The sequence below is a fragment of the Eptesicus fuscus genome, chromosome 10 (genome assembly GCF_027574615.1).
Source record: "Eptesicus fuscus isolate TK198812 chromosome 10, DD_ASM_mEF_20220401, whole genome shotgun sequence".
NCBI lineage: Eukaryota > Metazoa > Chordata > Mammalia > Chiroptera > Vespertilionidae > Eptesicus > Eptesicus fuscus.
In genome coordinates, this window is record NC_072482.1 from 1,953,338 (window position 1) to 1,978,309 (window position 24,972).

At 51.4% G+C, this 24,972-nt stretch overlaps 1 protein-coding gene, 2 long non-coding RNA genes and 3 other non-coding genes across 7 annotated transcripts; 5 read left to right on the top strand and 1 right to left on the bottom strand.

Annotated features, from left to right (window-relative positions):
- Positions 1-6,353: 6,353 nt before the first annotated feature.
- On the bottom strand, positions 6,354-10,956 carry LOC129150624 (uncharacterized). Of its 2 annotated transcripts, none has more exons than XR_008557343.1 (3): positions 6,865-6,880; positions 6,524-6,580; positions 6,354-6,379 (listed from the first exon to the last, which is right to left on the bottom strand). It is a non-coding gene; the product is annotated as an uncharacterized LOC129150624 (long non-coding RNA). The 2 variants fall into 2 exon arrangements; XR_008557342.1 differs by lacking the exon at positions 6,865-6,880 and adding an exon at positions 10,563-10,956 and having other exon boundaries at positions 6,362-6,379.
- Positions 10,957-11,215: 259 nt separating this feature from the next.
- On the top strand, positions 11,216-13,715 carry LOC103300527 (heat shock 70 kDa protein 1-like). The gene has a single exon (XM_008157415.3). The coding sequence runs from the start codon at positions 11,434-11,436 to the stop codon at positions 13,357-13,359; it is 1,926 nt and encodes a 641-aa protein (XP_008155637.2). The 5' UTR covers positions 11,216-11,433; the 3' UTR covers positions 13,360-13,715.
- Positions 13,716-20,658: 6,943 nt separating this feature from the next.
- On the top strand, positions 20,659-22,368 carry LOC114228286 (uncharacterized). The gene is made up of 4 exons (XR_003614422.2): positions 20,659-21,000; positions 21,210-21,247; positions 21,764-21,944; positions 22,163-22,368. It is a non-coding gene; the product is annotated as an uncharacterized LOC114228286 (long non-coding RNA).
- LOC114228301 (small nucleolar RNA SNORD48) lies at positions 21,048-21,110 on the top strand. The gene has a single exon (XR_003614452.1). It is a non-coding gene; the product is annotated as a small nucleolar RNA SNORD48 (small nucleolar RNA).
- LOC114228300 (small nucleolar RNA SNORD52) lies at positions 21,604-21,671 on the top strand. Its single transcript, XR_003614451.1, has one exon. It is a non-coding gene; the product is annotated as a small nucleolar RNA SNORD52 (small nucleolar RNA).
- On the top strand, positions 21,973-22,052 carry LOC129150660 (small nucleolar RNA ZL8). Its single transcript, XR_008557374.1, has one exon. It is a non-coding gene; the product is annotated as a small nucleolar RNA ZL8 (small nucleolar RNA).
- Positions 22,369-24,972: the final 2,604 nt, after the last annotated feature.

A 24,972-nucleotide genomic window follows, 5' to 3' on the forward strand; every position in this document is an offset into this window, starting at 1 on the left:
CCCTAACCATTGAGACACACAAGCCAGAGCTACGTCTTATATTTTTAAAATGAAAGGGTTTGGCTGATGCCTCAGCTTATAGTTACTTAGGAAAGGATGCTGAGATAGAAATGCCACATTTCTAGCAGTAGTTAACCACATTCTAAGTGTACCACTGAGTACCTGAGAGAGGTGTCATTGAGAACTGGGTGCCTGAGCAAGGACTCCAATGTTTTAGTGCTTTTATGTGCCAGGTACTGGGGCCTTTTATGTTTACTAACCCTCATTCCACCACACTGAGTTTAGGTAGTATTTGACTTTCACGGGTGAGCACATGGGGAAACTTACTGGCCGAAACTGGTTTGGCTCAGTGGCTAGAGCTTCGACCTGCGGACTGAAAGGTCCCAGGTTTGATTCTGGTCAAGGGCACGTACGTTGGTTGCGGGCACATCCCCAGTGGGAGGTGTGCAGGAGGCAGCTGATCGATGTTTCTAATTCTCTATCCCTCTCCCTTCCTCTCTATAAAAAATCAATAAAACATATTTTTTAAGAAAATACTGGCTTACCTACACTTATTTAAAGGTTAAAAATAAGCTCCAGTTCAGCAAAGATGTTGAACCTGGAATCCTCAGGTTTTAGAGGCTTTTGCCATGCTGCCCGAGCCCACAGGGCTTGTTTGTGCATGCCTGGTTCTGGGTTATGCCGAGGTTTCGCAACCAGCACCCCTTTTACCTTCTCTCTGTACCGTGCTAAACCATCGTACCAGATAAGCAGTGAGAGTGATGACCACGGTTTGGTATTCGCTCATTTAGAAGAGAGGGAGAGACTTGCAGTCCTACACTGGGACGTCCTGGAAAGCCTTCCTGCCCTTGAAGATGCTGCACGTCCCAGCTGCCTGCATCCTAGAAGTAGTCCCTCCACAGCCGCCTTGTTGGAAAAGGCCTGGCATGATCCTGAGGCTTGGGGAAAGGGCCCCTTTAAAAATCATTTGCATTTGGGGGTTACAAAGATGTTTTAGAACTAGATTGAGGTGATAGTTGCACAACATTGTAAAATGTACTAGGTACCACTGAACTGTACACTTGAAAATGTGTTTTTTTTAATGTTTTTAATTGATTTCAGAGAGGAAGGAAGAGGGAGAAATAGAAACATCAAAGATGAGAGAGAACCATTGATCGGCTGCCTCCTGCACGCCCCCTACTGGGGATTGAGCCCGAAACCCGGGCATATGCTCTTGACCAGAATCGAACCTGGGACCCTTCAGTCCACAGGCCAAGACTCTATCCACTTAGCCAAACCGGCTAGGGTGAAAATGGTTATTTTATGTCTTGTGAATTTCACTTCAACAATAAATACAGTAAAAAAAAAAAAAAACTTGTACCCACATTCCATAAGAGCACTTTGTGAGCTTATGTGTACCCCAAAGCTAACCAAGCCTGTCACTAAATACTTGCCTTTGATGAAAATCCAGGGTCAGGGACTGGCACATACAGGTAGACTTCGCTTTGTAAGTTTGTGACTGGAAATCTAAGAGGTGCTTAGGCTTCCAGGCTAGCTTGTAAAAACGCACAGTTAACACTCCAAGTAGTGGAACTGGAGCACTGTGGACACTTAGCCACTCATAAATCAGTCTTCCTGGGGATGTGCATTTGCAACAGGACCCTCGGAACTGCAGGAGCCTCTGGGCCTGTCACTGCAGACAACAGTGACTTTTCAAGCCAGCTAGGGGTGGAGGGAGGGAGGGGGCTGGAGCAGGATAGAGATGGCCAAGGACCTACCAAACACCTTTGTTAAGAAATAGAGCTTGGAGGGTGGGGACAAGGGAGATAGATCAACCAAAGGACTTGTGTGCTTGCATATGAGCCTAACCAGTGATCACGGACAACAGGGGGAGGGGGGCTTGCGTGTGGGGGGGATTGGGAAGGGAACGGGGGGAGGGGGTTGATGACAAATATGTGATACCTTAATCAATAAAGTAATTTAAAAAAAAAAAAAGAAATAGAGCTTGGGCCCTAGCTGGATTGGCCTGCAGACTGAAGGGACCTGGGTTCCATTCCAGCCAAGGGCATAGGCCTAGGTTGTGGGCTTGATCCCCCGTGGGGGGCGTGCAGGAGGCAGCCAATCAATAATTCTTTCTCATCATTGATGTTTCTCTCTCCCTTCCTCTCTGAATTCAATAAAAATTATTTTAAAAAGAAGAGAGAGAAATAGAGCTTGGACCTAGCCCCGTGGTCAGCAAACTGCAGCTCGCGAGCCACATGCGGCTCTTTGGCCCCTTGAGTGTGACTCTTCCACAAAATACCACGGCCTGGGCGAGTCTATTTTGAAAAAGTGGCGTTAGAAGAAGTTTAAGTTTTAAAAATTTGGCTCTCAAAAGAAATTTCAATCGTTGTACTGTTGATATTTGGCTCTGTTGACTAATGAGTTTGCCGACCACTGCCCTAGCCCGTTTGGCCAGTGGATAGAACGTCGGCCTGCAGAGTGAAGGGTCCCAGGTTTGGTTCCTGTCAAGGGCACATGCCCGGGGTTGCAGGCACATCCCCAGCAGGGGCCATGTAGGAAGCAGCCGATCAATGATTCTCATCATTGATGTTTCTCTCTCTCCCTTTCCTTTCCTCTCTGAAATCAATAAAAATATATTAAAAATAAAAAGAAATAGATTGGGGAAATACGAAATAACCTTGGAGAAAACAACAGTTCCTAGGGCTAGATCAGTCAAGTTTATTGAGTAGGTGTTTTATTAAGAAATAAATATAGCCCAGCTGGTGTAGCTCATTGTTTGAGCATCAAGCTATAAACCAGGAGGTCAAAGGTTCGGTTCCCAGCAGGGCACATGACCAGGTTGTGGGCTCGATCCCTAGTAGGGGGCGTGCAGGACACAGCCAATCAATGATTCTTATCATTGATGTTTCTATCTCTCTCCCCGTCTCCCTTCCTCTCTGAAATCAATAAAAAATGAATATAAAAAAATCAATATCAAATGTTATTGTCTGCATAGCCTTGTACTGAGTACTTTGCAAATAATCACTTGGTTCTGGCTAGTGTGGCTCAGTTGGCTGGAGCTCTATCTGGTGCACTGGGTAGCTGAGATTTTGGTTCCTGGTCAGGGCACATACCTTGGATGCAGGTTCTGTCCTGGTCAGGGGCATGCAGGAGGCAACCCATCAATGTTTCTCTCCCACATTGATGTTTCTCTGTCTTAAAAAATCCTATATAATAAAAGCCTAATATGCAAATCAACCAAACGGCGGAACGATCAGTCCCTATGATGTGCAGACCACCAGGGGACAGACACTCAATGCAGGAGCTGCCCCCAACCCACAGGTCCCAGGCCAGCCAAGGCGGGTGCCCACAGGGCCCCCCCCCCCCCGCCCTGATTGCCCTGATGGTTGCCCCACAAATCAGCCCTGATCTCTAGCCAGGCCTAGGGACCCTACCCATGTACGAATTTTGTGCACTAGGCCCTCTAGTTATTAATAAACACACACACACACACACAAGAAAATCACTTTGAGCCCTAGCTGGTTTGGCTCAGTGGATAGAGTGTTGGCCTGCGGACTAAAAGGTCCCAGGTTCGATCCAGGCCAAGGGGACATGCTGTGGTTGGGGGCTCGATCCCCCCAGTAGGGGACGTGCAGGGGGCAGCCAATCAATGATTTTCTCTCGTCATTGATGTTTCTATCTCTCTATCCCTCTCCCTTCCTCTCTGAAATTAATAAAAATATATTAAAAAATACAAGTACCTTTGTAAAAAACACTGCCACTTAAAAAAAATCACTTTGTAAGCTCAAGGAGGCTGAGGAAATTGTAGCATTCGAAAGGAGGTTCTGCATGCCATCCCTGGTGGAGGTGATGTTTTGGGTAGCAAAAGAATTATGGGAGGAGCTGTGCCTCAAGAAAGAAGTTATTGTAGGTGATGAAACAATTTTAAAATCGAATACCTTCCCTGATTCTTTTTTTTTTAATGCGGCTGATTTCATATGCCTTTTGAACCAAGATATTGCTTTATTAGTAACTTATATACTTATTGTTAGTCCTGATATTTAACAGGCTTCCATAATAAAAAATGCAGAAAATAACCACTCCCTGCTGGCTGGCTCTCAGTGGTTGAGTGTCGACCTATGAACCAGGAGGTCACCATTTGACTCTGGTCAGGGCACATGTGGGGAGTGTGGGCCGGATCCCCAGTGTGGGGCTTGCAGGAGGCAGCCAATCAATGATTCTCTCTCATCATTGATGTTTCTCTCTCTCTCTCTCTCTCTCTCTCTCTCTCTCTCTCTCTCTCTCGTCCTCTCTGAAATCAATCAAAATACATTTTTTAAAAATATATATTTTATTGATTTCAGAGAGGAAGGGAGAGGGGAGAGAGAGAAACATCAATGATGATAGAGAATCAGGAGAGAGAGAAGATTGAAATATCAATGATGAGAGAGAATCATTGATTGGCTACCTCCTATAGATCTCGGACTGGGCCTGCAACCCAGGCATGTGCCCTTGACTGGAATTGAACCCGGGACCCTTCAGTCTGCAGGCCGACACGCTAGCCACTGAGCAAAACCAGCCAGGGCTCAAAATACATTTTTTTTAAATGCATAAAATATACCCAAACAAAATTATTTTATAAATGTGAAAAGAGGTGGGCTTTTGGGTAAAAGAGGAAACTGGGCTATTTCAGGTGAAGAGCACTGCTGGTGATTTCTTTTTTTTAAATTTAATTTTATTGATTTTTTACAAAGAGGAAGGGAGAGGGAGAGAGAGTTAGAAACTCTGATGTGAGAGAAACATCAATCAGCCGCCTCCTGCACACCTCCTATTGGGGATGTGCCCGCAACCAAGGTACATGCCCTTGACAGGAATCGAACCTGGGACCCTTCAGTCTGCAGACCGACGCTCTATCCACTGAGCCACACCGGTCAGGGCACTGCTGGCGATCTCTCAGGGGCGAGCCTTACCGTAGGAGTAAGCACCCATAACTATCCCCCTCCCTGCTAATTGATCGCCCTCACCCATCCGGCCGGTGCAGTTCAACGGGACAGCACCCCACCATCGTTGCCCTGTCCCAGCACCCCTCATTAAGAGGCTGGGCAGCGGAGACGCGGAGAGGGCACCACGGGGAGGGGTGGGGCCGGCCCACAGGTCGCGGGGGGGGGGGGGGGGGGGGGGAGGAGGGGGTCCAGAAGAGGAGAACCTTTCCCAAGGGCGTTGGACCTCCGAAGGTCCCGAGGGAGCGGGGTGAGGTGGTGGGGGGAGAAGCCAGCGGCCCCAGTCCCGGCCGGGCGCGCGCGCTGGGGCCGTGGGCACCTCCCATTCCCCGTCTGGCCACCCCATTCCTCTGGCTTGGGTGAGTTACCACACCTCCCAGTGGTTTTGTCTGACACCCTAGTTAGGGCGAGAAATAAAGGTACCCTTTTCTCGGCTTCTTTAATCACGTTTTGGGGGGGGGAGGGGGGACTCAAAAAACACAAGACCAAGTCCTAGCCGGTTTGGCTCAGTGGATAGAGCATCAGCCTGCGGACTGAAGGGTCCCAGGTTCGATTCCGGTCAAGGGCACATGCCCGGGTTGTGGGCTCAGTCCCCAGTGGGAGGCGAGGCGTGGGGGAGGCAGCCGATCAATGATTCTCTCCCATCACTGATGTTTCTAGCTCTCTCTCCCTCTTCCTTCCTCTCTGAAATCAATAAAAATGTTTTAAAAAAAAAACAACCACACACACACACACACACACACACACACAAAGACCGGGCAAGCAGCTTGGTGGCACGCCCGCCGGGGGCGGAGGAGGGAGGGGGGGGCAGTGTGGAAGGGGGGGCGGGGGCGGAGGACGGAGGGGGGGGCAGTGTGGAAGGGGGGGCGGGGGCGGAGGCGGTGGGGGGCAGTGTGGAAGGGGGCGGAGGCGGGAGGGGGGCAGTGTGGAAGGGGGCGGAGGCGGGAGGGGGGCAGTGTGGAAGGGGGGGCAGTGTGGAAGGGGGGCTGGGGCGGAGGCGGGAGGGGGGCAGTGTGGAAGGGGGGGCTGGGGCGGAGGCGGGAGGGGGGCAGTGTGGAAGGGGGGGCGGGGGTGGAGGCGGGAGGGGGGGCGGAGTGGAAGGGGGCGGGGCGGAGGCTCCTGGGGGTTTCTCGCGGAGCCAGGAACTTTCTGGAGCTTTCTGGCCGGCAGGCGGGTCTGACTCCTGCACTCGCCTCTGCAAACAACTGCGCCACCCAAGACTCCCTCCCGCAGCCCGCCCTCAACCTGAGGCTGAGTCCCGGCTCCACAGTTAGTTCCCGGGGAGTCCGGGGAGTCCGCGCCCTGAGTTGGCGGCGAAGGGCAGGCGGGGCTGCGAGAAGCCGGGCGGGGGGAGCCGGTGGGGTTGTCTGAGCGAAACCTCTCCGGGAGGGGAGACCTGATGCCGTCGCCAGCAGGGTCTGTAGAGAGGAAGCCAGTGGGCCAGTGTGGGCTGTGGGCAGGGTCTCAAATAGGGAGCTAGGGCGTGCAGGCTGTCACTGGTGCTGTGGCTGCCTGTCTGTGGGACCAGGCCAAGCCTCCCAGCTCCCATCCCATGTGCTCACCTTCGAAAGGAAAAGATTTGGCCGAATGTCCTCTGCCTAGAAAGCTTAAGATGGTCCCTGCAATAAACCAGAAGCAACGCCATCGTCAGTACCAGCCCCAGCCTTGTAAGTGCCTCAGTCGGAATGACTGAGAGGTCAGACCTGAGAATAGGGGACCCCAACAAGGGGAGAAGGCAGCACTTTTGAACACTATTTCACAGGCACTAACCTAAAGGCCTTGTAATCCTATCAAACATATTTTTACCATCCTGTGAAACAGATGTTAACTCTATTATAGAGATACCAGAGGCCCAGGGGTCCCTCGGCCTGGCCAGCAATCCGGCTGATGGTAACCCTCTCACCCAGTCCCGATTGCGGCCGATCAGGGCCAGCTGGCCAGGGGGGGACCGCGGGGGGTTGGCTGGCCACAGGAGGTTGGCTGTGGGAGTGCACTGGCCACCAGGAGGCAGCTCCTGCATTGAGCGCCTGCCCCCTGGTGGTCAGTGCGCATCATAGCGACTGGTCGACCCGTCATAATGGTCGCTTAGGCTTTTATATATATAGATAGAGATGTGTAATTTAGTTAACTTCTGAATACTTAATTGCTAAAAAATGAAAAGCTTCAAGGAAGTAGTGTTCAGATGAAAACTTAGGTCTCCCCCACCCCAGGTTTTTCTCCCCCATGCTGCCAGAACTCCACAGGGTTTCCAGGTCATTGAAGTTAATTGAAGTCTTTGCCATTTAGTTAAAAATGTTGGACTCTAGCCCAGCTGTCTTGGCTCAGTGGGTGACCCATGAACCAAGAGGTCACAGTTCAATTCCCAGTCAGGGTACATGCCTGGGTTTCGGGTTTGATCCCCAGTGTGGGGTGTGCAGGAGGCAGCCGGTCAATGATTCTCTCTCATCATTGATATCTCCCTCTCCCTTCCTCTCTGAAATCAATAAAAAAATTAAAAAATGCTTGGCTCTAGGTTTAATATCAGTTATCTCCTTTGCTTTTTTTCTGGATAAATAGTATCATACCATTTTTTTAGACGAATAAAATTGAAGAAAAACGGTACTGTTTGAGAAACTATAGGAAAAAGAGAGAGAAGAAAATAAGTGTTGCAACCACAGAGAAAGGCCGCCCTCCCCACACTTCCTGCAGCAGGCAAGAGCGTTCGGGCACTCCCTCTCCAGTGCCCGCCCTTAAGAGGACCCCACAGCCCATCTAGTGTGGAGAACTGAGCCTTACTCCTTCCAAACACCAACCCTGATAAAAATCTGTGGGCGAAAAGAGGGCTGTGCAATAGTCTGACAAGCTCAGGGGCTGCGCACGGCAGGCCTGACAAGCTCAGTGACCAAAAGTTACCACACCGGACGGTCTGATCACAAATCCTCACTGGGCAGGCCACAGCAGCTAGGCATGGCTCAGGCCGATAGCTTCTAGCTTCCTTAAGGGAGCCCCGTCCACTGTTCTTGTACATCTAAGATAACATACTTTTGAAAATGTCAGGAATTTTCTTTTTTAAAAATATACGTATATATGTTTTAAAAAATATATTTATTTTTATTGATTTCAGAGAGGGAGGGAGAGGGAGGGAGAGATAGAAACATCAATGATGAGAGAGAATCGCTGATTGGCTGCCTCCTCCACACCCCCCACTGGGGATGGAGCCCACAACCCGCAACCCGGGCATGTGCCCTGACCAGGAATCGAACTGTGACCTCCTGGTTCATAGGCTGATGTTCAACCACCGAGCCACACTGGCTGGGCTGTGACTAGGTTCTTGCCATGGGAAGCATCAGTGTATAGGAAAGACAAAAATTAAAGAGACCCTCTTCTTGCCAGGAAATAGAAAACAAATATATCTGGATGTTTAGGCTTCCGGATCAGTCCACAGAGATATTTTCAAAAAGTCGTTGGGCTGCAGCGCCGTTACTGTCTGCCTGGAAGACAGCATTGCAGTGGGTGTTCTCTGCTGTCCCACCAGCAGAGAGTTGAGCCCTATCCCCAGGTTTTCCTGCCGGGCCGTGGAGACAGTGCTGCCCTTTGCTTCCGGCCAATAAGGAAGTACTCCAGCCCTAACCGGTTTGGCTCAGTGGATAGAACTTTGGCTCTCAGACTGAAGGGTGCTGGGTTCGATTCCGGTTGGAGTCTCAATCCCCAACCAGGGCCATGGGGGAGGCAACCAATTGATGTGTCTCTCTCACATGGATGTTTCTCTGTCTCTCCCCCTCCCTCCCACTCTCTCTAAAAAAGGAGTTAATGGGAAAATATCCTCCAGTGAAGATTAACAACAACAAAAACTTAAAAAAAAAAAAGTATTCCAAATTGCAGATTTGTAGAGAAGGAAGGAGAGAATCAGACTGCAGCTGGTAGCAGCTGATGGCGAGGAAGCTGAGAGGTGGAGGGGTGGGGTGGCTTAAGGGTCTCGAAAGTGTTCATACATTGGGCAGTTAAGATGGAAGTTTGAAGAATTCCCAGGTTATATAAAGAAATAGAAAATTCCTTAGGTTTGACTAGACTAAGGAGGTGATTCATTAGGGAGCTACAGCTGAATGTAAAGAAAAGGTTACTACCTGCACTCACAAACACACACAGCGTCTTTCTTTTGTTGTTAATCCTCACCCAAGGACATTTTTTCCATTGATTTTTTTTATTCCTCAAAGAGTGAAAGGGAAGGAGGGAAGGAGTCAGGGGTGTGTGTGTGAGGAGAAACATCAAGGATTGGTTGCTTCCCCACGTGCCCTCACCAGCCAGCCATCTGGGGCTCCACTGGCAACCCAGGTATGTGCCCTTGACCAGGAATCAAACCTGAGACCCTTTGGTGCTTGTGCTGACACTCCAACCAGTAACCCACACCAGCCAGGGCAACACACACACACACACACACACACACACACACACACACACACACGGCATCTTTCAAGCAACCTTTTGCAACATTACTTTAGATCAGTTTGAGTAAATCATAACTGGCCTGGCCAGTGTGACTCAGTGGTTAGAGGTTGGCCCAGCACCAGCACCAGCACCAGCACCCACGGGTCTTTGGTTTATTCCTGGCCAAGGGCATGTATCAGATTTAACCAGTTGACATTTCTCTCTCTTTCCCCCTGGCCCCCCTCTAATCTCTCTGAAAAGCACGGAAAAAAATCCTCTGGTGAGGATTAACAACAACAAAAATAGTGCAGTAGGCGGGGGGGGGGGGGGGGGGGGGGGGGGGGGGGGGGGGGGGCCGGGTGGTGACGCTGGAGGGAGTCAATGGCGGGGGGGGGGGGGAAAGGGGGTATCCATAATACTTTCAACAACAAAGATAAATTAAAAGAGAAAAAAACAGCTGAATGTCCTTGGCTTCCAATGAGAGGTGTTTTGATGGTGTGTGTGTGTGTGTGTGTGTGTGCGTGTGTGCCCCCCCACGCCCCTTCCTGGGGATCCAGCGGGCAACCAGGGCATGTCCCCTGACTGGGAATTGAACCTTGACCTCCTGGTTCATAGGTCCACAACCACCTGGCCAAGATGTTAAAGAGAACTGAACATCCCCGCAGACTCTCCTCCCTGGCAGGCTCACCGTTGCATTTATTTTAAAATCCTTGGAGGGCCTACGGGCTGCAGGGACTCGGAGGCTAACCCTGGGCCTAGGCCACATGCAGGCTGAAGCAGGAATGGAGAAGGCGGAGAGGAGGGAGGGAGAGGCTGGGACACCAGGCCCGGAAGGGTGAGTGAGCGAGAGAAGCCCGAAAGGCCTTCAAGACAAATTCTATAGCAAAACATTTCCTCCTTTCTCTGGCGGGAGACTGGCCCCAGGCAAAGGGAGAGGCTGGGCGTGGACAGGGCACCGGCGACCCGCCAGGCCCTTCTCCCCCACCCCGTCCGCCCCCTCCCTCCCCCCTCCCTGCCCGTTCCCTCCCCCACCCAGCACGTTCCCTCTTCCAGTTTAACAACTGCCAGTTCCGGGGAGGTGGGTAGGGGCTGGGAAGAGGGGGTAAGGGGAGAAAAATCAGATATATCTGTAATACTATCAACAATAAGAAATGTGTTTAAGATGATAAAATACGGGGAAAAGAGCTGCCTATTTACCTGATTGCTTTTCTTTTGGAAATTTAATGTCCCCACCCCCAGATATTCCGTGTAGAGTAAACATGACGTCAAAACGATATTGCTGACCGCTTTTCTCCGTCCCATTTTAAAAATAAGCAGGAAACACCGTGAGGGCCCAGGCCGTCATCCGGCCGCCGCCGCGGGCTGCGGGGACCCCGGCGAGCAGCCCCCAACGCTCCCGTCCGTCAGGGCCCAGGTCCAATCAGAGTCCCTTTGGCCCACACGTACCCCACCCTCTTTAAGAAACTCGGGAAGTTTCCTATCGGAAACCAAACAACCAGTTTGAGCGCCACCGCCCCTACACCCCCTTGGTGGCCGATTTCCGCTGGGCAGCGGGGGCGGGGGCCCGGGCCCTGACTGAGAGGGCGGCGCCCACACCCCCACTTCCGAGCGCCGCTCCCTCCCCTTCGGACGCGCCCGGCCCCTAGGACCCAGAAGAGTCTGGAGAGTTCTGGGAGGGCGGCACCCCGGACGCTGATTGGTCCGAGGGAGCCTGGGGGCCGGGCGCGCGGGGAAGCCCCTGGAACGTTCCCGACCCGCCGCCCGGCCGCGCCCGGGGATTGGGTGAGCGGAGGCGGGGGGCGGGGCTCCACGGGGAGTTATAAACGCAGCGCCCGCCCCGGGGCCGCAGCGAGCCCGCCCCGACCTGCCCGCTCCGCGCTCTCCCCGCCGGTGGTCGCCACCCCGCCCTCCGCAGCCCCGCCGCTCCAGGACCGGCCCCCGCGGCCCGCGGCCCGTCTCCCGCTTCGGAAGAGACCGAGCTTCCCGTCCCCGTCGCGGGCCCGGCCGGGACCGCCGCTTCCAGGAGAGGCCCGAACCTCAGCGCGCGGCGAGAGAGCAGGGCGCCGGCATGGCTAAAACCACGGCCATCGGCATCGACCTGGGCACCACGTACTCGTGCGTGGGGGTCTTCCAGCACGGCAAGGTGGAGATCATCGCCAACGACCAGGGCAACCGCACCACCCCCAGCTACGTGGCCTTCACCGACACCGAGCGGCTCATCGGCGACGCGGCCAAGAACCAGGTGGCGCTGAACCCGCAGAACACCGTGTTCGACGCCAAGCGGCTGATCGGCCGCAAGTTCGGCGACTCGGTGGTGCAGTCGGACATGAAGCACTGGCCGTTCCAGGTGATCGGCGACGGGGACAAGCCCAAGGTGCAGGTGAGCTACAAAGGGGAGACCAAGGCGTTCTTCCCCGAGGAGATCTCGTCCATGGTGCTGACCAAGATGAAGGAGATCGCCGAGGCGTACCTGGGCTACGCGGTGACCAACGCGGTGATCACCGTGCCGGCCTACTTCAACGACTCGCAGCGCCAGGCCACCAAGGACGCCGGGGTGATCGCGGGGCTGAACGTGCTGAGGATCATCAACGAGCCCACGGCGGCCGCCATCGCCTACGGCCTGGACAGGACGGGCAAGGGGGAGCGCAACGTGCTCATCTTCGACCTGGGTGGGGGCACCTTCGACGTGTCCATCCTGACGATCGACGACGGCATCTTCGAGGTGAAGGCCACGGCCGGGGACACCCACCTGGGCGGGGAGGACTTTGACAACAGGCTGGTGAACCACTTCGTGGAGGAGTTCAAGCGGAAGCACAAGAAGGACATCAGCCAGAACAAGCGAGCCGTGCGGCGCCTGCGCACCGCCTGCGAGAGGGCCAAGAGGACCCTGTCGTCCAGCACGCAGGCCAGCCTGGAGATCGACTCGCTGTTCGAGGGCATCGACTTCTACACGTCCATCACCAGGGCGCGGTTCGAGGAGCTGTGCTCAGACCTGTTCCGGGGCACGCTGGAGCCCGTGGAGAAGGCTCTGCGCGACGCCAAGCTGGACAAGGCCCAGATCCACGACCTGGTCCTGGTGGGGGGCTCCACCCGCATCCCCAAGGTGCAGAAGCTGCTGCAGGACTTCTTCAATGGGCGCGACCTCAACAAGAGCATCAACCCGGACGAGGCGGTGGCCTACGGGGCGGCAGTGCAGGCCGCCATCCTGATGGGGGACAAGTCTGAGAACGTGCAGGACCTGCTGCTGCTGGACGTGGCGCCCCTGTCGCTGGGGCTGGAGACAGCCGGGGGCGTGATGACCGCCCTGATCAAGCGCAACTCCACCATCCCCACCAAGCAGACGCAGATCTTCACCACCTACTCGGACAACCAGCCCGGGGTGCTGATCCAGGTGTTCGAGGGCGAGAGGGCCATGACGAGGGACAACAACCTGCTGGGGCGCTTCGAGCTGAGTGGCATCCCCCCGGCCCCCAGGGGCGTGCCCCAGATCGAGGTGACCTTTGACATCGACGCCAATGGCATCCTGAACGTCACAGCCATGGACAAGAGCACCGGGAAGGCCAACAAGATCACCATCACCAACGACAAGGGCCGCCTGAGCAAGGAGGACATCGAGCGCATGGTGCAGGAGGCCGAGAAGTACAAAGCCGAGGACGAGGTCCAGCGCGAGAGGGTGTCCGCCAAGAACGCCCTGGAGTCCTACGCCTTCAACATGAAGAGCGCCGTGGAGGACGAGGGCCTCAAGGGCAAGGTCAGCGAGGCCGACAAGAAGAAGGTGCTGGACAAGTGCCAGGAGGTGATCTCCTGGCTGGACTCCAACTCGCTGGCGGAGAAGGAGGAGTTTGAGCACAAGAGGAAGGAGCTGGAGCAGGTGTGTAACCCCATCATCAGCGGACTGTACCAGGGGGCGGGTGGCCCGGGAGCTGCTGGCTTTGGGGCTCAGGCCCCCAAAGGGGGTTCTGGCTCTGGCCCCACCATTGAGGAGGTGGATTAGGGGGCCCTGCCTTTTTTTTTTCATATTTGTCTCAGAGGGGACCTAAGGAACTTGCTGTTGTCCTATATGTGTGTTTTTTTTAAACTTTTAGTTCAATCTAAAGTTAGGTGAACATGATTAACTTGCTTGTTTGTATTATTTCTTCTTGATATAACCAATGTGTCCTCTAGAATTCTGTGCATGTAATGTAATTTGGTTCTCTAGGGTGTCTTTTCTCTCTTAAATGAATCAACACTGCCCCCCTCTGTCTTATTTTTTGGGGGCGTGGGGACTTTGTAAACAGATCAAAAGTCATTGGATTTTTTTTTTTTTAAATAATTTGTAAGTTAAGGATGAAAAATAAAATGTTAATAATTTGTGCCTGTTTTTATTTGGGAGGTTAATGGACTCTTCTGAAATATCTGCATTCCATACACAGTGAAAGGGACAGTGCTTCTGAAGACGGCACATATTAAAAGCCATGGCTCTGGCTATTTTGTGGGGACTTAATTCTAGGTGGTAAATGACATCGGTATCAGAAAACAAAAATTCTACGTGACCGTTTTGATGGGGTGGGACCTGTTATAGAGGAAAGCAGAGACTGGGGCAGCAAAAGCGGTTCGGGTAGAAGAGGGTGGTGTGGGTTAACGGCCGGGCTCAGGGCGTTATGGGTCCTCACCTGCACTTAGTGGGCAGAGCTTTCAGTGCCCACTTCTGACCTCTGAGTCCTCCAATCTTTCATTTCCGTGACACAGTAAATACATTTGGGGGTGGACAAAACAGCAAAAGTGAGGTGCAGGTTCACACTGGTTCTGTAAACCCCGGCTGGAGATCAAGGGCAATCATTTATCCTCTCAGTTTGGCTGCCTCCTTTTGTCTTACCCAGATGGCCTCACTTCCACGGTTCTAAGAGCATTTTGAGCAGAAATGTGCTATAGACAAGTGACCCCTTCAGCCACGGCCATCCCAGCTGCAGTTATCTAAGTGAGAGTGGAGGAGGGAGGGAACTCAAGCATCCGGGGGCCTGGCTATGAGAGGGATGGGGATAGGCACTATACCAGGTTCTTTAAAAAAATAATTATTTTTACAGAGAGGAAGGGAGAAGGATAGAGAGTTAGAAACATCCATGGGAGAGAAACATGGATCAGCTGCCTCCTGCACACCTCCCACTGGGGATGTGCCCGCAACCAAGGTACATGCCCTTGACCGGAATCGAACCTGGGACCCTTGAGTCTGCAGGCCAACCGGTTAGGGTTATACCAGGTTCTTTGAGTCACCCCAGTAACCCTCCCCCCCACTACCCTCCACTCGTCAGGTATTCTAAAGCGCTTTTTGTAGGTGAGCATGTGGGGGTGTCACTGCAATCACATCCAGGGCAAAATGAGCTCACGTGATGGTTTGGGGGCCGGGCTGTTTCCGAACTGGGCACTGCTGGCATTGGCTGTTCATGTCTGCTTCTCAGTAGGGTTTTCATCCCTGTCTTAACAATCGGCGCCCTCTTTGTCCTTTTTATGGACAGTCTCAAAAGAATACCGATTTAAAGTAATAGCAGATTTAATGCAGAAAGGAGAAGATAAAAGCTGTTAGAGCTGGGGAGATAGGGAAAATGGGCCCACCAAGCCCTCCCCAGGGGTTCTTCCTGCTCGCAGTTAGGAGTCCTGACCACTACCTCTAACCGGAGGGAATCCCAGCCTGCTTCCTGCCAAAAACAGTCTGGAAATACCTACTCCGAAATCAAAATTAAAATTCCACGTTACCTCTTTCAATAAATTACCCTCTGGGGAAATCCAACATCTTAGAAATGACAACATACAGGAAGCCCTTCTCAAAAGCTGGTCCAGGAAAGGAGTATAAGAGGTCTTTTGGTAAGTGGGCCAATTCTCAAAGGCCTGTTTATTCACAGATAGGTAAAGTATAACATAGCCTATGGTAAGAGAATATACTAAGTGCAATATAGGGAAAATATCTCTTAGCTTCAAGCCATTCAAGTTCTGGTTCTTTAACGTAGTGGTATTAAAATCATTTGGGCCCGGCCAGTGTTGACCAGTGGTTGAGCGTCGACCTATGAACCAGGAAGTCACAGTTCGATTCTGGTCAAGGGCACATGCCTGTGTTGCAGGCTAGGTCCCCAGTGAGGGACACATAGGAGGCAGTCAATTGATTCTCATTATAGATGTTTCTGTGTCTCTCTTCCTCTCCCTTCCTCTCTGAAAGCAATAAAAATATATTTTTAGAGGGAATAGGGAAACAATGAGGGAGAAAAAGGAGGAAATCTCACGTACTTCACACATGAGGTTTGAGCTCTGGAGTTGCTATAGTAACCAATCTAAGGGGGATAGTGAGCAATCAGAGGGGATATCAAGGCACAAAGATCTACAGCCTTTATAAGCCATAGAGAAAAGGGACTCAATGGGACTCTTCCCCTCCCCACGTGGGAGTCTTTGCTTGTTTCTCAATAAATTTCCACGTTTTGCTATACCAAAAATAAAAAAATACATATATATTTTAAAAATCATTTGGGAAGGCTAGAAAAAACTTATACCCCTGGCTGGTGTTGCTCGGTGGTTAGAATGCTGGCCTGTGCACCAAAGGGTCTTGGGTTCAATTCCTGGTCAAGGGGAAGTACCTGGGTTGCAGGTTCAATTCCCAGCCCTATCAGAGTGTGTACAGGAGGCAACCAATCAGATGTTTCTGATGTTTCTCACATCAATGTTTCTCTCCCTGTCCCTCCCACTCTCTCTAAAAATTAATGGAAAAAATATCCTCGGATGAGGATTAACGACAACAAAACAAAAATATATATATGCCAGGCCTCTCCCAAGTCGATTCTGAATCTCTGGGAGTGGGCTAAGTAAGGCATTGTATGGAGTTCAAGTTGCTCAGGTGTTTCTAATGTGCAACCAAAGTTGAGAAAGCCCTGCACCAGAGGCTACTCCGGAGTGTGTTTTTAGAGAGGTGGGGAGCAGGAAGGCGTCTGTGCTGCCAGGAGCCCCAGTTGGTGGTAGGGCTCATTGCTGTCAGTGGAGCCTGAGGCTGGAAAGGCCTTAAAAGTGTGGAGCCATTGGCAGCAGCAGCAATGAGGGTTAGGGGGATCTCCAGTAACGGTGACAGAGCAGGAAAGAGAATTCCTGAGGCTAGGCCAATTAAGTTCCTGTCTCCCTCATTAGGGAAGTGGATATAAGCCGTTGTCTACTTGTATACATAACACATCTGGAAAATTCAAGCAAAATCACTTTGCAACATCAGCCACAGGTGGAAATCTAGTGAATACCACAGGATTCTTGGAAGAGATTTTTAAAAAATGTTTTAATTTTTTTTTTTTTTTTTTTTTTGAGAGAGAGGAAGGGAGAGGGATTGAGAGATAGAAACAGATGAGAGAAATCATTGATTGGCTGCCTCCTGCACATCCCCTCTGGGGATGGAGCCAACCGCTGAGTCGCACCGGCCGGCTGGAAGAGATTTTTTTTTTTTAAATATATTTTATTGATTTTTTACAGAGAGGAAGAGAGAGGGATAGAGAGTTAGAAACATCGATGAGAGAGAAACATCGATCAGCTGCCTCCTGCACACCCCCTACTGGGGATGTGCCCGCAACCAAGGTACATGCCCTTGACCGGAATCGAACCTGGGACCCTTGAGTCCACAGGCCGACGCTCTATCCACTGAGCCAAACCGGTTTTGGCTGGAAGAGATTTTTTGACGGAAGCCTGAAACCTTGGGGGAAGGTAGGGCAGATAACTGCAGAAGAAAGTGAAGGATAGTTCCTGCACCCACAATTGCATTCTTCCAAGCTTCGCTGTCTGCTCACTGTGCCTAAATTATGTGACTCAAAAAGGAGACTGGTTTTGTATGCTTCAGAAGCCTCAAGTCACCTTGTTATATGTGGCTTTTGCTCAAAATGTCAGCGGACAGGCCCTGGCTAGGTGGCTCAGTTGGTTAGAGCATCATCCTGGTAAGCCAGGTGTCAGGTTTGATGCCCGGTCAGGGCACATGCAAGAATCAACCAATGAATGCATAAATAGGTGGAACAACAAGTTGATGTTTCTCTCTCTCTCCAATCAATTTTTAAAAAATGTTCCCAGGAGGGGTCTGGGCCCAGGGTGGTTCTGCCTAGGGCCCGCTGGTAGTGTGTGGAGTCTTGATTTCCTGTAGGAAAAATTTCACATGAGTCCAGCTGGGGACTGTGAAACAAAGGAAGGCCTTTAGAAAAAGTAACAGGAGTGAGAAAGTCAGAGAAAAGGGGGCTTTGAAGACGGGTTCAGGAGGTTAGCCTGGGACGAGCTGCCACTGCCCATTGCTCTGCTGGTAGCAAGTCTTGTGGTTTCCTTCAGAGTTTAGGAGAAAAGCAGCAAAGATACAAGGCATGGCATGCTCTGGCGAGAGCACAGTGGATCCTTTGTCTTGAGGCTTTTTACCTTTCTTTGGGTGGCAGGAATTCCAGGGGAGATCTCAGGCGAGGGTCTCAACAGAATATTCATTAGCTTTTCAGGTGTGTCCTAAATATGTTGATTTGTCAAAATGTGCATAGAGAGGGGCCAGGGTTACTTTCTGATTACTTTTATTTTTTACTAGAGGCCCAGTGCACGGATTTGTGCACCAGTGGGGTCCCTCAGCGTGGCCTGTGGGGATTGGGCGGACACGGCAGTCCAACACCGCCTGCCGCTTCTGCCTGCCACTCCTGCTCATCCTGTTCCGGCTGCGCCTGCCACTGCCGCTGCTCGGTGGGCTCGCTGCTGCTCTGCTGCGGTCTCTGGGGTGTGGTGGCCAGGATGCGGTGGCCAGCCACAAGCTGGGTCTCTGGGTTGCATGGACAGCCATGAGCCCTGTGTCTGGTATCTGGTGTCTGGTGTCTTGTCAAGTCAACTGAGCGGTGGTCCTGCTGTGGGAGTGCACTGACCCTCAGGGGCAGCTCCTCCGTTGAGCATCTGCCCCCTGGTGGTCAGTGTGCATCATAGCGACCAGTGGAACAGTTGCTTAGGTTTTTACATACATAATTATTTTTTAAATAAATTTTTAGTTTTTTTTTATTAATTTCAGAGAGGAAGGGAGAGGGAGAGAGAGATAGAAACATCAATGATGAGAGAGAATCATAGATCAGCTGCCTCCTGCATGCCCCACACTGGGGATCAAGCTCGCAACCCAGGCATGTGTCCTTGACCAGAATCGAACCTGGGACCCTTCAGTCCGCAGGCCGATGCTCTATCCACTGAGCCAAACCGGCTAGGGCATGATTAGTTTTATTTTTAAAGAATACTATTGAAGAGGGATAGAACCAAGGCAATCTGTCCTGGGCAATCTGGAATGTGTAAACCATTTGCTCCTGTGTTCTTATGTTTGCCCCGCTGGTGTGGCCCAGTGGTTGAACTTCTACTCTGGAACCAGGAGGTCATAGTTTGATTCCTGGTCAGGGCACAAGCCTGGGTTTCGGGCTTGATCCTCAGTAGGGTGCGTGCAGGAGGCAGCCGATTAATGATTCTCTCATCATTGATGTTTCCATCTCACTCCTGCTCCCTTCCTCTCTCTGAAGTCAATAAAAACATATCTTTTTAAAATATATTTTTATTGATTTCAGAGAGGAAGGGAGAGGGAGAGAGAGAGATAGAAACATCAATGATAAGAGAGAATCATTGAATGCCTGCCTCCTGCACGCCCCATACTGGGGATCAAGCCCTAAAACTGGGCATGTGCCCTTGACCAGAATCAAAGCCGGGACTCTTCAGTCTGCAGGCTGACGCTCTATCAACTGAGCCAAACCTGCTAGGGCAATAAAGACATATTTTTAAAAATGGTTTGGCTTTGTCTAATTATTTTATCTCAGTTTCCCTTATTCCACTTGTCAAGGAATTTCCCTAGCTTCTTACTATTCTGCCTTAAAAAAATGCCAACACACATCGCCAAAAAACACTTGAATTTATAAATGGGGGAGTATAGAAGGTCTAAGTAGGTGGGATCAAGTCTATGGATTAAGGGGCAAGAGCGAATGACTAGGGAAGATTTCTGAGGGCAAAGATTGGTGGGAGAATAGTGCCTGGCTGTTGCCACCCACCCCAACTGGTTTGCTCCCCAGGCTACCTTCCACACGGCGCCGTGCAGAGCCTCCTGAACACCTCCACTGCTTTTGGCCAACTCCCATGCTCAGAGCGGGACATGCAGGAGGAGGCCTGGGGAGGAGTTGTTTCCTGGAAGAAGTTCTGGAGGTCGGTTACACCACAATGCGAATATACTTAACACTACTGAAGCGGACACCTAAAAAAGGTTAGAATGGTTTTAAAAAAGATCGAATTTTGTGTTTTATTTTTTGTTAATCCTCACTCGAGGATACTTTCCCATTGATTTTGAGAGAATGGGGAGAGGCGTTAGGTCCGCGCCAACAGGAGCCAGGCCAAGAGACGTGAGTTTAAGAGCTGGTATTGCCTCCCCTCCCCGCCGCGGAGCCGAGGGGTCAGCCCGAGGGGGTGTGTCCTCTGATACAGGGGCTGGGGCAGGGCTGCCCCAGCAGCGGGGAGCGGCCTGGACCTCGGGAGAGAACGGATGTCTGGTGGGCGCACAGCTCAGGCAGAGGGGGGCGCCCCAGTCGGCCGGGGAGTGTATCTGGTCTGCAGGTGCAGGCCGTTTGCTCCAAGCTTTGGGGAAAAAGTAAAACAATATATTTCAGAAAACATGTCCAAGCAGGAGAGGCCGGGGTAGTGCATCCTCACACGCGGGAAGGGGGCAGACAGAGAAACATCACATCGCCTCCCCCGCGAGCCCGGACCTGGTCGGAGCCTGCGCCGCCCTAGGCCCGAGTCCAACCCGGACCTTCAGTGCGCAGGCTGCCACCTACCGACCGGCCAGGGCTCCAGTTCTGTTTTAAATAGTGCGGTTTATTACAGCCGGTCAGGCCAGAAAAGGTTAAGGAAGTAAAAGCCACGACACTATGTGCCTGACGGGTCTGCGGGCTCCAGTGGGGCTGATTCAGAGTTTGCTGCTCTAGCGGGGTGACAGTCCCAGAGGGTGAGCGGACCCCGAACTGGGCCTGGTGGGGACCCGGAGGCGGGAGTCGCCCGCGGAGGCCCCCGCGGCCAGTGGAGCGCTCGCTGCGCGCGCACGCGGCGGCGCGGGCTGCCTCCCGCCTGGCCAGTCAGGGCACCTGTTTTTTTTTTTTCAAAATTCACAAAATATCTCTGAATATTTGCCCGGGAGAGTGTGAGACATTCACTGATGGCCTCTCTCGCTTTATTTTACTTTTGTTTGGATGAACAATGGGGAAATGTCGCAGGTGGAAGCAGGCATCTAAGAGGACAGCTACGGCCGCCAGGCCCCGGCCTCACGCCGCCATAAATAGCCGGGCCCCGGCGCCGTGGGTCTCTTTGTCTGGGGAACTGCCTCATGGCGCCTGTGCGTGAGCTGCAGTGCCAGCCTGCCTCCAAAGGAGGGGATGGCGGCGGTGCGGCGCCCCGGCCATCTGTGCACGGCTCCCCGGCAGGTACTACGGGCCCTGCTGGGGCGGGGACCGCAGTCTCGGGCTGAGCAGGAGGAATCGCCCTTACAGACTCGAGTGTCTGATGTCTGCGTGACGCCACTGCTTGGGACTGACACAGTCCGCGGCACGGGGCACTCGGCTGGAGGCGTGTTTCTTTGAAGGCCCCGGATTCCCGCAGGCGGGTCTACCGCGCCTTGAGGGTAAGGGGGTGTGCGAGACGAATGGCTGCGGTCGCCCGGGGTAGGACGGGGATGATGACTCCAGGTGACTCTGAGTGTCTCTCTGACGCCATCACCGCAGCGCGCTGACCCCCCTCTCCCCCTCAGGGCTGGATCCCTAGTTCCTGGGAGAAGTTGGTGTCCAGCAGCCCTTATTAACCACTTATTCCTGTGTTTCATTTCTCCATTAGGGGCTTAAGGTGTCCACCGGTGTCATCCTTGAGGAAAGGTGAGTGGGAGGTGTGCGAGCGCTCCAGCTTCCGCTCAGAGACCGTCCTCTTGCTTGGGGCTCTACGGAGCCTGCTGCCTTCTAGTGAACTAATGCAACGATGTGTACATTTCATTTCATTGGGTGATTTTCCAAGGGACACTTTTTGGCTTACATTTCTTTTGTGATGATTGCTTTTGGAAAATCTGTAACTCCCTATATTTTGTTTCTCCACCACTTTTCCTACTCCCAAGCCCCTTACATTCTGTGCAGTTCTAACGTTATTTCCCGCTTCTTTCCTTCCCCATCCCTATGTCTTTTGAGTGTCCTCAATCCCTTCCCAGAGTGGCCTTCCCTGGTCCAGGTCTCCCTAAATTGGGAATGATGATTTCTCAGACTAGAGTCTCTGACGCTGGTTCTGAAGTGAAAAATTACGTTCTGACTCATTTGGGGAACTCTGGATATTTGGGTCTCTGAGAAGAGCGACTGGGTGGGTCCTACTTTTGTCCTCACGGGTTGCCCTTTTCATCTTTCTAGCATGCGTTCTGGAAGCCCCGCCAGGGCAGTGCCCTTTCAGAGATCCACCACTGACCTGGTGGCCTGAGAGCCTGCGTTACTCCTGTTGGAGGGCTGAGATGGCTGGGATGCCTACGTAATAAACGGTTCCTGCCACTTCAGGCCATGACAAGAGCCAGGGGCTTTCTCTCTGGCTACTACGGTGAGTCTGCTGGTTTTTCTTGCAACCCCAGAGTGGTAGTGATGACCTGGTTGGACTAGAGTCTCTGAGCATTTCTCTGAGGATCTTGGAAACCATCTGATCCACTCATCCCACCTCCCTTTTCCACCCTGTGGCAGCTTCCCTGCCTGCCCAGCTTGATGTTTTTGATGGCAGTTGCCTGTATGGTTCTAATACATGCTTTTCTTTTGAAATTTCAGGGTTTTGCTCGATCAAAGGATGCTATCTGGTGTTGGGCAGATCCTAGGAACTCCCATCTTTCCTGCATTAGCCCGTGTGAGCAGCTGTCAACTTGCCGGAGGAAAATACTGCCTAGAAATTCGGGAACAAATATCAGTAGCTTTCACTTCTTTATATGGTTATATGGCTTTATCAAAATGATTCCAATAAAACATATTAAAGCAAATGAAGTGGATTCTTTGGTCTCAGTGATGGTTCAAAAAAGATTTCAGGATGTGAAAGGTAGTAACTACCAGTGAGACAGTACTACAGTAGACATCTAGCTCTCATTTTATAGGTAGGTATGGACAAAAACGAAAACCAGATTGTGCCATACGTTAAAATCGATGTTATGGATTTCTAGATTGGCTACCATCAAATTCTAATGTACTAGATGCTATTAACAAGGACTTGGGGTTTTTATGATAATACTGACAGGTGCTTAATTTGCCTTTTGCCAAGTTGGTTAAAACAGGTTGTCTAGATGTATTTTAAAAGATTATACTGGCCCTAGCTCCTTTGGCTCAGTGGATAGAGCGTCAGCCTGGGGACTGAAGGGTTCCAGGTTCGATTCTGGTCAAGGGCACATGTCCTGGTTGTGGGCTTGATCCCCAGTAGCGGGTGTGCAGGAGGCAGCCAATCAATGATTCTCATCATTGATGTTTCTATCTCCCTTTCTGAAATAAAAAAAAAAATAAAATATATATATATATATATATAGCCAAAACAGGTTTGGCTCAGTGGATAGAGCGTCAGCCTGTGGACTGAAAGGTCCCAGGTTTGATTCTGGCCAAGGGCATGTACCTTGGTTGCTGGCACATCCCAGTGGGGGGCGTGCAGGAGGCAGCTGATCGATGTTTCTCATCGATATTTCTCTTATCTCTCCCTTTGTAAAAAATCAATAAAATATATTAAAAAAAAAATATATATATATATATATATATATACTAGAGGCCCAGAAATGCATGTACAGGGGGTGTGTTCCTCAGCCCAGCCTGCACCCTCTCCAATCTGTGACCCCTCGAGGGATGTCCAACTGCCCGTTTAGGCCCAATCCCGGATGGGGCCTAAACGGGCAGTGGGACATCCCTCTCACAATCCAGGACTGCTGGCTCCCAACTGCTCGCCCGCCTGCCTTCCTAATTGCCCCTAACCGCTTCTGCCTGCCAGCCTTATTACCCCCTAACCACTCCCCTGCCAGCATGATTGATGCCTAACTGCTCCCCTGCCAGCCTGGTCCCCCCCCCAACTGCCCTCCCCTACAGGCCTGGGTCCCCCCCAACTGCCCTTCCCTGCAGGTCGGTTGCCCCCAACTTCCCTCCTCTGCCAGCCTGGTAACCCCTAACTGCCCTCCCCTGCAGGCTTGATTACCCCCAACTGCCCTCCCTTGAAGGCAGGTCCCTCCCAACTGCCCTCCCCTGCTGGCCATCTTGTGGTGGCCATCTTGTGTCCACATGGGGGCAGCCATCTTGTGTGTTGGAGTGATGGTCAATTTGCATATTACTCTTTTATTAGATAGGATACTGGTGGTTGCAGGGCATGGGGAGTTTAATAGGTTACAGTTTTACAGGATTAATAAAATTATGGAGAGGGTTGGTAGTGATGGTGGTCATTACTCTAGGTGGTAATTTTTCTTTTAATCCTCAGAGAAGTTGATCTTTCCATGATTTTTAGAGAAGACTAGAGGGGAGGGGGGAGAGAAGAAACATCTATTTGTGCCTTCCTCAGGCAACCTGGGTGGGGATCCTGCAACCTGGGTAATTGCCCTTGATCTGGAATTGAACCCAGGACCCCATGGTGTGCAGGCCAATGTTCTAACCACTGTGCAGCACTGGTCAGGGCTCCAGGTGGTAATTTAAAAATATATATTGACTTCAGAGAAGGAGAGAGAGACACATCAATGATCTCTCATTGATTGCCTCCTGCACGCCCCCTACTAGGGATCTAGCCAACAGCCTGGGCATGTGCCGGACGCTCAACCACTGGCCCCAATGGCTGGGCTTGACTCCTGTTTTAAAAATTCTTCCCTGAACATTTCTAGATTGGTCTTCACACTTAAACTGATCAAAGATCTTTTCCATCCTTTATTTTTCTTACCACTTTTGCTAGTTTTTCTTGAAATTGCCCTTTTACTCCTAGAGGGCAAGATCACCTGCTCCCATTTGCTATTCTCTGATCAAGGCTTTCCCTGAGCCTTCAGTCTTAGGCCCCAAATTTCGGATTATCTCTGTTTAAAAAGAACATGTTTTCTAAAAGGTGGATTAAAGTATATGTGTGTGTGTGTGTGTGTGTGTGTGTGTGTGTGTGTGTGTATAGTTAAAATCCTTCACTTGGCTCCCTAATGTCCTTAGGGCAAGAACCGAACTAATCTGTACCAGTTAAGGTTACTTTGTTTACAGAGGGGATTAGAACTGGGATGGTGTTGGAGTAGAAGAATTGGATTTTTCCTCCATGGATTTCTGAGTCATTACCATTAAATATTACTTAATGATAGAAGGTCCCAAGCACATGATTCTATGGATCTCAGGCCTCATTGTGTATATCTTAGCCACCATGTAACTGGTACATAAGTCTATACTTTTTGCATGCTTCACTTCATTGAATCCCTAAAAATGAACTTTGTCCACTTTACAGCCAAGAAAAGAAAGGCTCCCTGATGTTAAATAATTTGCTTAAGCCCAGAGATAGGAAGTACCAGGATTCAAATTCCATTGTCCCCCATGTACCCAACCATCACCCAGCTTCTGAGCATCAGTTTTTCTTTTTCTCCCAATCAGAGGAAACCACCAGC

Bases quoted from the DNA above. Each gene is read 5' to 3' on its own strand.
- LOC103300527 (XM_008157415.3), top strand. From the start codon at position 11,434: ATGGCTAAAACCACGGCCATCGGCATCGACCTGGGCACCACGTACTCG.